The sequence below is a fragment of the Acipenser ruthenus genome, chromosome 17, assembly GCF_902713425.1.
Source record: "Acipenser ruthenus chromosome 17, fAciRut3.2 maternal haplotype, whole genome shotgun sequence".
Lineage (NCBI taxonomy): Eukaryota > Metazoa > Chordata > Actinopteri > Acipenseriformes > Acipenseridae > Acipenser > Acipenser ruthenus.
This window is the reverse complement of record NC_081205.1, coordinates 1,194,951-1,208,949: the sequence shown is the minus strand read 5'-3', so window position 1 is coordinate 1,208,949 and position 13,999 is coordinate 1,194,951. Positions and strand designations below refer to the sequence as shown.

The window sequence follows — 13,999 nt, the reverse complement described above, 5'->3', positions numbered from 1 at the left end:
TTGTATATTTTATAAATCGTTGCAGCTTGGTAAGTGGAAACCATTATTATTATTATTATTATTATTATTATTATTATTATTATTATTATTATTATTATTAATAATAAACTTGCCCACAGTGCAATTCTCTCCAGGCTTGATAGCGCCTGCTGATCCGAATTGAGAGAGACAGCAGTTTCTTTTAAAACCCTAATAACATTATGTATTTGCCTCTCCAAGCCTTGAGAGCGTCGGGAGATGTGGAGGAGGATGAGAAATGTGTAGCGGGTCTCAGTGACTATTGTTCTGCGTTGGAGCCCTGTGGCTTTCACATCGGATTTGAAAAGGAAGGCAGCACTTCTTTGTGTTCATGTGAAGAGAGTGTAGGGGCTGCCGTTTCATGAAGAAGGGACTTCATCCAGTTCCTAGTCATTAGTTTGGGCTCTTTTTTTTTTTTTTCTTAGATTCCCGTTGCCCTTGATGCAATCCATCAGTATCAAAGACGATTCTTTTCTGTGAAGAGCAGAGAGAGAGAGAGAGAGAGAGAGAGCTTTGAACTCTCTCTCTCTCTCTCTCTCTAGAGTTTCCTATGCCTTGGATAGCGATGAAAAAATGTTTTATCATGAACTATGGCTTGAGGGTTTTTAATCAAAATAACCTCAAGAAAGGGCATTCATGGCAGTATGTGTTCAGTAACACACACCCAACTGTGGTGAAAAGAGCGACATTCTGCTTTACACTCCCTGTGGAGCGTTCGCGTGGCTCTGGGGTTGAATACATTGATCTGACACACTAATATATATATATATATATATATATATATATATATATATATATATATATATATAATACATTGATCTGACACACTATATATATATAATACATTGATCTGACACACTATATATATATATATATATATATATATATATATATATATATATATATATAATACATTGATCTGACACACTATATATATATATATATATATATATATATAATATTTGCCTTTGATCAATATAGAAAATACTGGAGAGCTAGCTTTCCATGTTTCCTCTTGGTATTCTTGTATACTTGTCTACAAACTCCGATATCTTCACTATCAATAATCTTCTACAATTATGAAATCTATAGCATCTGTTTTGAAAGGACCACTGCCTCGTCAAGTGCATGACTCCTGAGAAACAGGTTGAGGACCGATGCTCTGCTGTGTTTTCATTGTTCATATCTTTTTGAGTATTGAAAGCAGAATGAGTTGAGAATTCTCCAGATAAAACAGGATAGCTGTTTCCCATGAAACAGTCTTGCAGAGATTTCGGTAAGAAGAAAAAAAAAAAAAAAACGTCCCCATGTATTTATTTACAGTGTATTGAGAGCAGATGGTAGGAAGGGGAGAATTACCCTTTTCAATTCACACCTTCATTAACTTGGCTGCCAGTGCTGTTGGCAGACGTATCAAAAAACATTTATTTGAGAATCTGGGTTCTGAACAAGCCTGCTGAGCACTTCATGCGTAAGTGCCTCTCCCTCTCAAAGCTAATTAAAGACCCGCTTTCATCTTTTGGTGCCAGAATACAATGTTAAAGAAATTAACATTTTCAATTCAGTTCTAACTCCAATTAAAAAAATATATATATAAATTTAAAATGAAAGATAACAAGCACGTTGATATGAAGGACCTCTTTTACAATAGGGACGGCTCCAGCAAACGCATCATTTTCCAGACAATCATACCAGCCGTAGTAATAAAGCTTTGCATTTTACCAGCGACGTACCTCTTGAGTAAAAGCCCTAGCTGGCTGTGAGCTGTGTTGTTGTTCAACGCGTGAAGGCTGGAGGTGTTTGGAATAAATCTTCTTGTTAAATTGATTTAGGGCTAGATCCTCAAAGCCAGCTTAAGACTACTTACAAGCTTCTGAAAGTCTTTGTTGTTTATACCTGGTGTGGTAACTTTTTCATTGGGTGTGTTTCTACTTTCTGAAAATACAATTTGTAGTAAAATAGCTTTGAGAAAGTAGCCCTTAACTTTTTTTTTTTTTTTGGTGCTCTACATATCTCAGAGGCTGCAGTTGCTAAATGTTGAGTGAAAGATTCATCCTGAGCTGTTCATCCAGGGGTGGAATTGGAGAGGAGAAAGCAGAGTCTACGAGCAGGTGTCTTCAGATCCCAGGCAGAGATACGGCTGTGCGGCACAATGTGGAATAGCCTCAAAAGAACTCTGCACTGTGCTTGACATGCTTCAGTGAGTTTCAAGTAAAAAAGGCACAAGACAGTTCTGTGAAAAGAAACAAAAAACATCTGACACTGTGATTGTAGCAGGAGAAAATGAAGCATCAGGGTACTGAACTGAATACACTTTGAAACAGAACAATTATTTGGACCCTGATGATTGATACAGCCAGGATGTCTCTCTCAATTTCACTTTACAGTCAATCCTGGGCAAAAAGAAGGGCTGTGTCTGTCTATAGCGAGCACTATGAACTATGAGGAGCATAGAGAGTATCCCCACTGCTGTCGAAGTTTACAGTGGCATGGCAAGGCTTCGTAAAGCACAGTGACACGGAGCTGATTGTTTAGTTTATTTCCTTTTCAGATGAGTAACAAGCGCTCAAACAGTTTCCGGAGAGCGATCCTGCAGGGCAGCCGTCAGAGGAAGAGTGCCGCCCTGCTGGAGGAACCCGGCCTGGGCGTCTCCCAGCGCCTCGTCCGCCACATCGCCTTCGAGACCCTCCCCCGAGAGATGGACCGCAAGTGGTACTACGACAGCTACACCGGCTGCCCCCCGCCCTGGTTCATAATCGCTGTGACCATCGTGGAGGCAAGTCGGGCTGACCTACCAGCTCAGAGCAGACATTTTAAATGTCATTATTATTATTATTATTATTATTATTATTATTATTATTATTGTTATCATTTTTTGTTATATCGTGTTTACATTCACCTTGTGGGCAGAGGGATATGTTTTCGCTTACAAGGAGGGCAGATTAATAACTAAGCTGTTGCTGTGATGTAAAGTTTACTCCCTATGGCCTTGTAAGATTAACAAGAAACAAATAGGGAGCGCACATGAGTTGTGGTTTTAGTTCAGTAACTCCGACTGTCTATGTTGTTTTTGGTTCATTAATTGCAGGCAATGCCATTTAGTACACAGCCTAACCTCTGTATACCTGGCTGTCACTTGTACATATGCTCTATTAATGAAGACCTGCACTCAACTCTACAGCTATATAGATTCTCTGTTGCTAGGTGACAGTCTGCTACCCGGGCACTGATTGTCCTTCCTCTGCTCCCTCTCAGGTGGCTGTGTTTGTTTATTATGGGCTGCTGCTGGACAGGTGGGTCCTCCAGGTGTCTCACCCGCTATATCTGAGGAACCCTCTGGTGTACCACCCCCAGCTGCGAGCACAGGCCTGGCGCTACCTCAGCTACATCTTCATGCACGCAGGGTGAGTGCACGCTTAGGGCAGTCTTTACAGGCATGAGAGGAGGGCTGCTGTTGCAGGGCTGTGGCCATCCAGGTTTTACTGTGAGCTTCATAAGACTCCCATTGCACAAGAGTTTGAGCCATTCCTGCTGTGAACTAAACATACCAGCTACAGCGGGGTGGGAGGGTGAAGAAGCTGAAGAAGTTGTGTAGGTAGAAGTTTCTGTGGCTCCTCACAATGAGCCACTGTGCTGAGACTGTCTTGATATGTATGGTGTTCCTCAGTGATAAAAGACAATGATTGTCTGGGACCCTGACCAGCGCCCGAAGGAATGCATACCGAAGGAGGGAGAAAGAACTGGGTGCTGGTGCTAAACCAAAAATAGTCATGTGATCAGTGTAGGGTATCGCCATGTGATCAGTGTAGGGTATAGCCATGCATCTGATTGCACATGCCCTTTTAAGGTCTTATCTTGGCACTTAACGAAGTTTTAGTTTTATTTTATTTATTTTTTTTCGTTCTTTTTAACACTGTACTGCTTGCATGTTTGGGTGTTAATTAATTGGCCCCTTCATGAATTATTTTTCCAGTGGTGTTTTTTCAGGATCCTCACTGTGCTCCGCGGGCTCATTGTAATTTCTTTGTCCCAGGATAGAACACCTCAGCCTGAACGTGCTGCTGCAGCTGCTGGTGGGCGTTCCCTTGGAGATGGTGCACGGGGCCCTGCGGATCGGCTTCCTTTACATCTCCGGAGTGCTGGCAGGTATAAGCCCTGACTAGGGGGACCAGACCTCCAGAGCTCTCAACCGGGACTCTGCACTCCAGGCTGTTTTATCTGTTTTGTTTTTTGTTTTTGGCAGAACCCCTATTACCCAAATTAGATCGTCTACCTCACAACCAATAAAATACCCCAAAACAAGCAAGATAATCGATACTAGCTGTGAGATTGGTTAGAGTAAAACAGTGACACGCAGTCTTAAACATGAATCTGCTCTGTATTTCTCAAAGCCACTGGCAGTCTGTTCCAACTCACTTGGGAACGGTACGAGAACACCTTACCTCCACTTTTTTTTTTTGTAGGTGGGGCAGCCAAGCCTTTATTTTCACTGGATCTCAGTGAATTTCCACACTCAGCAGTTCCATGCGCACACTTGACACTCACAGTTACCACTCTACTGTCACCTAAGCAGAGGAACAGCCTCTGATCTGTTGTTCATGATCCCGAATGGCTGTGTTTCAGGCTCTAGTGTGATATCGCACCTTAGCCTCCCTCATGCCTAGACCAAATGTCTTTTATTCAGCTTGTTTTTGTTGTTTAGCCCCAACGCTGACAAATCATTAGGTTGCAGCAATCATCTGTGAATGGTGTGCATGCTCAGTACAAGCAGAAATGGATGGCAATTACTGTAGAATCCAGGACCGGGGCTGTAATCGATTTCAAAGGCTGGAGTGTATGACTAACCCAATAGGCAGGGTCACTGTCGCTCTCTGCCTGCTTGGTTAGTCATGTAGCAGATGCACCAGGAAGGACAGATGGCCCTGAATCACCGGGCCAATTGAAATTGTTATTTTAAATTATAATAAACAGCAATCACTGGGGCATCAGTGCACCACGATCCTGAAACCCAATGGAAGAAACTCCTGATTCAATAGAGGCTGTCTTGGGGGAGTGAGGGGGGGGAAATAATCGTAATAAAATACATTTCCAACAGCAGTCCTTTTAAACGCAATTGGTATTAACCGAGAGCTATGGGGAGTTTTGTAAAAAGGTCTGCCCAGCTGATGTAATTGAGTCAGCAGGGATTTGATTGCGCTCAGCACAGTTAAATGTCACACTAGGGCAATGGATGTTATTAATCAGGCACGATGGCTTTTAAAATAATCTTGGGTTTAGTTGAAAAGAACACACGGTCAATTAAATGAATCTTTTTGCAGGGTTGCCTACTTCGTTCTCCAGCCAGATTACAGATGTATTTCTGCACAGGCATGTTGCTTAGTTTGATCGGTTATAGTAAATCAACAGGACTGCTTGTTGTGTTCTTAACGTGTGAAAATCATCAAGCAGTTTTAAGACGTCAGTGTTCTCTACTGCAGGGGACTCGGCGCCCCTCTCGTGTGTTTTAAAGCTGCTCAGTGCAGGATCAGTGTTCTCTACTGCAGGGGACTCGGCGCCCCTCTCGTGTGTTTTATAGCTGTTCACTGAAGTACAACATTGAGGCACTTTGACAGCCAGCCAAGGCGCTGAACTTACAAAATAAATGACAGTATAAAACCGGAAAATAAGCAATAAATCAAGCGCTTGTAATGAAGCAGTCAGGCTGCAAGGGGTCAGGGCTGAGATTCGCTTCGTCCTTCACCACACACCCCGCCTGCCTACCCAACACCACCTCTGTTTTAATTACATATTGATCCAATGTCATGCCCCTTTTATATATAAAAAAAACAAGCATGCAGTGAATTCCTTCAAGATTCCTGTAGCATTCTCTACAGATAGCGTGAGATCCTTATCGGGGGAAAGAGATTGGGAGAGATTGATTGGAGAGCCGTTGCCTAGCGCTGCTCCTCTCTATACATTTACATCTTTACACCACAGTCCTGTTCATACCGAAGTCAGTTCTCTGTTTAGCTGGTAACGTAGGTAATATGAGCCATTTACTATTCCCAGTACCACCATCTGTTTTTGTTGCACATGAGCTATGAAACATGTTGGCATGTCAGTAAAACAGTAGATAGGGTGTGTTAAGCTGCTCATTCCAGGATTCAAAGGGAATAGTCACAGGTCTTTACTTGTTGTTCACAGCCAGTTTCAGCATTAGAGGACCTACAGCATTGCCTGGATATCAGATATCAACTTCCCATTAGTCTCAGGAACCTTACAATCATAAAATCCCGTCTTGGAAACCATTGTTTTGCACAGAAGCGTCTAGACCACTTCAGGCAGAATCATCCTGCCACTGTGAATTGATGTGGTTTTTAAGGATTATAATAATATTTTTCAGTTCAGTTCTCAAGCCGGTGTGTTACAATCAAGCCTCTACATACAGTAACTGTCATCATTCTTATCAGAGTCCGCAGTGAAGCAGCATTGAGTTGTACTTCATCATCGCCATATTACTTTACTGTAATACAATGCCAAAAAAACCTCCTTTCAGTTGTCATTGAGTGTTCATATTCCTTGTTCTAAAAACCTAACTAGTGTTATATTTTCCTTTTGGACTTTGGCATGGTTTTTTCAAAGTGATTTTGCAGTTTTCCCATGTGTATACTAAATATTCGGCATGCTTTATTGTAGTGAACTGCAGGCATTCCAGGAATTAGGAACTGGCAGCACTTATAAATTAGTGTGTGCATGTTTTTGCAGTGACCTGAATAAATGTTTTTATTCCCCCATGGGATTAATACAGCAGTACATTTGCACAGAATCCCATGTGGTGTATTTTATGTGTTTTTTTTATTACACAGTGTGTTAGCTGTACTACAAATTGCTACACAGTAAAAATATGGTTATGGTGTCTTCTTAGGGACCATTTGCCGAACGTGTGTGTATATACACAGCTGGCTGATTATTTGGTCGCGCGCTCTCTCTCTCTCTCTCGTTTCCCCTCTTTCTCCCTCTCTCTCCTCATCTCCATCTCTGCAGTTTCCCTCTCTATCTCTCTACAGGCCCCCACTCTCTCTCTACAGGCCCCCTCTCCCCTCCCCCTCTCTCTCTCTTTGTAGTTTCCCCCTCTCTCTCACTCTCACTCTCTCTCTCTCTCGTTTCCCCCTCTCTCCCCCCCTCTCCCTCTCTCCTGCGCTTGTGAGTGGCAGTGCTGATGCTGGCGTGTTTGCTCAGCAGTCTGTGCCTCGCTCGTGTCTCACAGCGCTGTGCTCGTTCCTGCAGGTTCCCTGGCCGTGTCGGTGGCTGACATGACCGCCCCGGTGGTGGGATCATCGGGAGGGGTCTACGCTCTCGTCTCCGCCCACCTCGCCAACATCGTCATGGTGAGAGTCCAGTGATCCGGAAATTGAAGTTTATCCCCTCCTTATAGCTTTACCTAAGAGTCCAGAAAACCAATAGAGTAAACACCTCCGCTATGCTGGTTGATTGGCTGCAGCATTCCAGCCCCTAGCTGTCCTTCATACTTACCATTGCTCCTACAGCATTTGTAATGTAAGCCACTTTCACAACCGCCTGGCCTCAATTTAATCAAACCTTATGGCGCTGCCATAGCTGTATTTAAATTGGCCATAGCGCGGCCATAGCTTTGATTTAATCCCCCCTTTGTAGATGAAAGGCACTATATAAATGCAAGTTCCACTCTGTTACATATAATTGTCTGTGGCAAAATCCACTAGGATTGGTGTGTAGCTTCTTTTAAAAGCATGAGTGCAGGTGTTTGTCAGCCTCATGAGACACTATTATTATTGTTGCTGCTGTTATTGCTGCAAGTTTTAAGTGCTGTCATTTGCACTCCAGTGCTGTTCAGAAGAGACAGGTCATTTTCGTTTCTGTTCTGTAAACGGTTTCCTTCTGTAAATGGCGTCGCTTGCTGTCACTTCGTTTTGTAGTTTTTAACCTTGAAGACGGTTTGTTTCCACTATAATGGGCTGTTCCTGGCAATGCCTGGTCTCGAGTTTCCATTCTCATTAAACATTTAAGATTCGTCTTTCCTCCCAGGGCTTAATGGATCCTCAGATAAGAGAGAGCGCCCGATCCCTACAGGAAAGCGTGCATTTAGTAAAAAAAAAAAAAGTGACGGCCAAACACTTTGAAACGCTTTTCGTACAACGCAGACCAGCACCCCCGTCCTGGCTCCTATTTCTGTATAACAACGAGGGTCCTGAAGTAATCGTGTCTCTGCAAACTACAAATGAACAAGCGATCTGCACTGCAGGCAGCTGTACACAGCGTAGTTCAAAAGCAGCTGTTCAAGAACAATCACAGTGATGATAACCCTCAGCCTCATTAGGAGTCACTTTGGTGGTAATCTGTGACGTTTACATTTACTGTGTTTTCCTGAATGTATTAACCGTGCTGTACCCAGGGATGGAAATCAGACTCCCGTTGCATAGCAGTTTGATCCATTCCTGGATTTGCTAGGAGTTTAATAAGACACATCTGAGCTTGTTACCTACACACACTGTGGCTAATCAAGCTTGTAGTAAAACCTGGGATGGGTGAAGCTGCTATGCAATAAGAGTCTTTTTTTTTTTTCCATCCCTGTGTTTCACATTTCTTTGTGCATTACTGTGTTTTTCACTGTAACGTTTACTAAAGCCAGTTTCTCATTTAGTTTACAAAGTTTTGTTTTTCACTTGTTGGCAAAACTTTAGTTGCTAATTTGCCTGAAGTGTGGGCCCAGTTTTCTTATCCATGCGTGAGTCTGTTAGAGGACAGGCTTCCCTCTGATCACCCTCTCTGATTACATCACTGTAGAAAATGTTCTAGCCCCTCATGAACTCTTCCCTCTGAAGCTGTTTCACTGGGCTTCGGCTGCATTGAAATGCAAACACAAACCAACAAAACTTCTCCACGCTGCATTCACGCTACATGATTGATCGCACGCATAGCATTGTGTGGCTCTGCCGTTTACTGCATGTAGATTTACGAACTGTAATTAGGATGACAGCTCTAGTGTAAGTGTATATACAACTGTTAAAAGAGAAAATACAATGCCGTAATGTGCATTTCTTTTCTGTTGTCAGAACTGGTCAGGAATGAAGTGCCATTTTAAGCTGCTTCGCATGGGGGCTGCTTTGCTTTGCAGTAAGTATTTTCTCGGGATCTGAATGGTACGTAGGGGCATTGTTGGAGACACTTTGTGGATGGTGGGAAATGCAAATGTTATTACATGTTAATAAAAACAAATTGTTGTGATCAGTTCCAATATTGATATTGAGAACCTTATTCCCACCCTAATCCTGTACCAGCCAAGCTGAAATCTTAAATTTCAATTCCGAAAGACTAATTGTCACGCAAATTAAGAACGCTTCCACTCCACTGGTTTAACTTGCCTGCAGAGTGCTAATGCTTTCTGCAAAAGAGAGAAAAAATGTGACTGTCTCGCTGTGAATGTCCTCCAAGTGAAACAGGTTAAGTGGGCCAGTTCTCTGCTTCAGGGCATCTGCAGGTAACCGGGAACTGCTGCTGTATTTACACTTGTCTGACACTAAATAAAGCACTGATGCAATTTATAGATGGTTAGCTTTCCCAAAATAATTTTTAAAAAGTAGTACAAAGGGGATCATGTCTTTGAGAAATCTGTATTCATTTTTCCATGGCTATAGCTTAACATTTTCACAAAGTCACACTTTGAAGGTTGAACTCAACTGACATCAGTTCAGGATCACGTTCAATATAAAAGAAGACCCAGTACTGTTTTCAAAGCTTTTTAAGTGTAATATGCATGTGCAAAAATCTGCCATTAAAATAGAAACAGCTAATTCTGGAAGGTTGTTTTTTTTTTTTTACTAGCTGTGAATCACTATGGAGTCCATCAAATTGACATCAGCGGTGACGGATCTAAACACCGCCATGGTTCAGATCATTAAAATAGTGCTAACCAAGCAGTGTGCAGAACGTCCGTGTATTACTGTGTAAGCACCAGGATTGATTATTACACACCAGGATTAATAAAGCTAGTTAAAGAGACAGCCGCCTCCCACGATCAGTGATAACAAGCTTCTTCCTATCTGTGTGCAGTGAGCGCGGAGTTCGGGAGAGCGGTGTGGCTGCGTTTCTACCCCTCGGTCTACCCGTCCTGCCCCAACCCCAGCTTCGTGGCCCACCTGGGCGGGGTGGCGGTGGGGGTCACGCTGGGGGTGGTGGTCCTCAGGAACTACGAGCAGAGGCTTCAGGAGCAGTCGCTTTGGTGGATCTTCATTTTAGTCTACATCGTCTTCGTTCTGTTTGCCGTCTTCTGGAACATCTTCGCCTACAGCCTGCTGGAGCTCCGGCTGCCTCCCCTTCCCTGAAGACCCAGGCTGCCGTCGGAGCGCCAGGTCAAACACCAGCGCTGGCATGCACTCGTGTGGGCAAAGTGTGGCATGGCCAAGCCCGCCTGGGCCTGCTTGGGGAAGGGCCACGACCTTAATGTGGGTACGTTTTCTAACACGGAAGGTGTCTGCATAAACTAAACAGAACAAAGATGTGCCCGTGAGCATCGTGACTTTGTGTACAGTTTGTACAACCTGTTTACACATTAAACATTACTGGATTCTAAAGTAATGCCCAAAAAAAATAAAAAATTCACTGAACAGATCCATGCAGAAGTAGGTTGCTCAAATATCCAACACGCTCTACCTTCGTGCTGAGGGGGAAGTTTTGGCGCCTCCTTTTGGAGTGTAGGGGGATTACAAAGGAATTAAATTTGTACATATACAGTATCATGGAAAACAAAGTTACTGAACTCAGTTTAATAGTGTATCGTGTTGTCCTCTAATAACAGGAATACATAGTGCAATTCTGCAAATCAAAGAAATGCTCATCTCAAACCCAGCACTTAGTTGCTTACCGTATCTCAGTGTGCAGAACTGGTCTCATCAGTCCTTATGCACAGTGACCAAGGGATGAAACTGCAAGATGCATGATAATGAAAAGTTGTGTTGAATGCCTCTCTCTGATCAGCCCTTCTATCAGTTTCCCATAGTAAATGTGCATGATCCTCTTGCACTTGATGCTTTTCCATGCACACTGCATTGCATTTAGTGCTGATTTTTTTTTTTAATAAAAAATTAGTCGTTGCCAATTAGTTTTTATTATTTTCTCGCCAGTTTGAAATGCCCAATTATTTTTTAGTCTCAGCTCACCGCTACCACCCCTGCACTGACTCGGGAAGGGCGAAGATGAACACACGCTGTCCTCCGAAGCGTCTGCCGTCAGCCGCCCGCTTCTTTACACACTGCGAACTCACCGTGCAGCCGCCTCAGAGCTACAGCGTCGGAGGACAACGCAGCTCTGGGCAGCTAACAGGCAAGCCCGCAGGCGCCCGGCCAGACTACAGGGGTCGCTGGTGCGCGGTGAGCCAAGGACACCCTGGCCGACCTAACCCTCTCTCCCCCCAGGCGACGCTCTGCCAATTGAGCGCCGCCCCCTGGAAGCTCCCGTCCACGGTCGGCTGTGGAATAGCCTGGACTCGAACTCGCGACGTCCAGGCTATAGAGCGCATCCTGCACTCTAGCGAGTGCTTTTACTGGATGCGCCACTCGGGATCCCCAGTTAATGCTGATTTTAATAATTGCTTTTTGCCATACTCCTGTGTCATCTGCTGTGCTGTACCGTGCATTTAGACTTCCACGGTGGTATAGCACAGTAAACTGTTGTAAGGGGGGGCCCTTGTGGATTGAATACGAGATGCAGTTGTCTTGACCTTAGAAATGTAATTGAAGGAGCTTGTACTTTTTTATCACTTGCACTTCTTCTTTGGGCGTGGGAGGGGTTGTTATTTAAGTGACGTTTGTATTCAGTAGATACTGCTGTTTTATAAAGAGTGCAGTTTTGTTTTTTTCTGTATTGAAATTTTTCCCTCGAAACAAACGTACTCTGATTTATCCACGCAGCTAACGTACCTCCTACCTCCTTGAATCATTCTCCTATTTAAATGGTTTGCTATTAAAAATACTGTTACCTTCGAAACCTGTCTGTTCTGCAAGTGAAACAATCGCTACCTAATCCCTACCAATTCTTAAAGCACAGGAAATACCTGTTAAAGTACATCAGGTACACTTAGTCAAATATACAGTAGTACAATACTGTGCTGGAAAATAAGCTCAGTAATAGTCAGGCGAGCTTTCTGAAGCGGTATGATTTTTATTACTGCAGGTAATGGTTACATTTCATTTTCAGTCCTGCGCAGTGCTGCTGTACCTCTGTTAATGGATGCACCGCATTCAGTAAAAGACGACAGCAGCAGGCACAGCATTAGTGTGTCACATGTGTGCTCTTTTTAATGGCAATCTGAGACTTTATCCTTGGTGTGCATGGTGAAGCTTCACAGTAATCAGGCCTGGCTACTGGGAGCTGATCTCACAGAGTGGTGTAAAGAGAACTCGGAAATGATTGATTGAACTGTCTTTGTGTGGCGACCTGAGAACATTTCTTCTGTACAATCTTATTCTTACTGAATTTCTAACTGTGCGGTTGAAATGAACGCTCGACGGAGGGTTGTGTTATCTGATGGGGGAGGAGAGGGCATGATTCAGAAAGATAGATACCGGATAGCCTTATTCTGTCCAATATTTTTTTTTTTTTTAAATAAATAACCGTTTGTATGGGCATCAGAATTAGATTATAATGCATCTTCCTTAGAAATGTTAACTTATTGTAATGTCTGTCTTGTATCATCATCGTACATGTATTCAAAACTATTTTATACAGCCTTAAAAGATTAAAAAAAACAGCATATAAATAATATTATTTGGAACTGTCTATCCAGAAAAAAGGGCTATGGCACATCACGAAACACTGGTCCAGGTTTGATGCATGTGTGTTTTTATATTATGTATATTTTGTAGATTTGATATGTAAATATTGGTTTCAATTAAACCTTGTTTTAAAACAAAATCTGGTCATTTATTGATTTATTTGAGCCTTTTTTGATAATGTGGTGAATGTGTGTGTGTGTATATATATATATATATATATATATAATATATATATATATATAAAATAAATTTGATGCTCGGCCACAGATATACTCAGTTCTGGCAGTGCCATTAATTTAGTTTGAGTCCTGTTTAGTTGATAAGTCACATCTGGTAGGGGATGTTAAGAAACTCCAATGCCTTTTTACACTATCTGAATAATGCAATTGAATCGCATCATTGCCTTTCATAGTTAAGGTTCGGTATTATATAGCTAGTATGTATCAGAGTCCCTGCTAATATTCGTGTTGTAATTGATTGCTTATGAGCGCACTGCTGATACAGCGTGCCTCAGTGCTCAAGATTTCTTATCTGTTAGCTTTCAATAACAAATCAAAACTGGAGCCTGAAAAAAAAAAAAAAAACTATTGGAATTCATCTGAAGCAAACCTGGGGTTACGTGCATTCCATTTGATCACAAACTAGAAGCGGTAAACAGAAAGAAACTCATTAAAAATGTTGCTATTGATGGATCTTAATCTGTGCATTGGAAATAAGTTTTGTTAGAAAATAATACTCAGCCATTTGGCTAAACGCCAAAATGCATGAGGTTTGCTGAAAATGCCGGGTATTGTGTAACTTGCATGAACAAAACATTCAGGACGAATGCAGTTTCAGAGGTGGCTGGAGAATCGAGGAGATTGCAATCGGGGAAAGCACAGCTCATATAAAATGTATGTGGGTTTGCTGCCAATTTCTTTTTTTCTTTTTTATTATTATTATTCCTCCTCAAACACTGAGTTTGTAAAAACAAGATGGATTCGTCTGCCATCTGACATGACTGATAGGTTTCAGGTGCCTTGGTTCACAGAAGTCATTGATCATAATCCTCAAACACAGGAAGAGCCCAGCTGAATTCATGTTATCTGGGGGAACGGGAAACCTTTGTGAGAAAATGTGGAGCAATGCATTTACGGTTTGATTCAATAAATAGACCACAACGATGTGTCAAAACAGAATAATTGTTAGGTTTT

General features: G+C 42.5%; 1 protein-coding gene across 5 annotated transcripts in view; it reads left to right on the top strand.

The window, feature by feature from the left end:
* The window catches only part of LOC117423092 (rhomboid-related protein 3-like), a 28,562-nt gene extending 15,623 nt beyond the window's left edge, over window positions 1-12,939 (top strand). For 4 of the 5 annotated variants that reach the window (XM_058989723.1, XM_034038524.3, XM_058989725.1 and 1 more), the window contains 6 exons: window positions 2,570-2,794; window positions 3,274-3,422; window positions 4,052-4,164; window positions 7,285-7,385; window positions 9,090-9,150; window positions 10,087-12,939. In XM_058989723.1, the coding sequence (XP_058845706.1) occupies window positions 2,570-2,794; window positions 3,274-3,422; window positions 4,052-4,164; window positions 7,285-7,385; window positions 9,090-9,150; window positions 10,087-10,358 (921 nt within the window). In that variant the 3' untranslated portion in view covers window positions 10,359-12,939. Of the gene's footprint in view, window positions 1-998; window positions 2,219-2,569; window positions 2,795-3,273; window positions 3,423-4,051; window positions 4,165-7,284; window positions 7,386-9,089; window positions 9,151-10,086 lie in introns of those variants that run through there. The other variant, XM_058989726.1, reaches the window with a different exon arrangement.
* The last annotated feature ends 1,060 nt before the right edge of the window (window positions 12,940-13,999 follow it).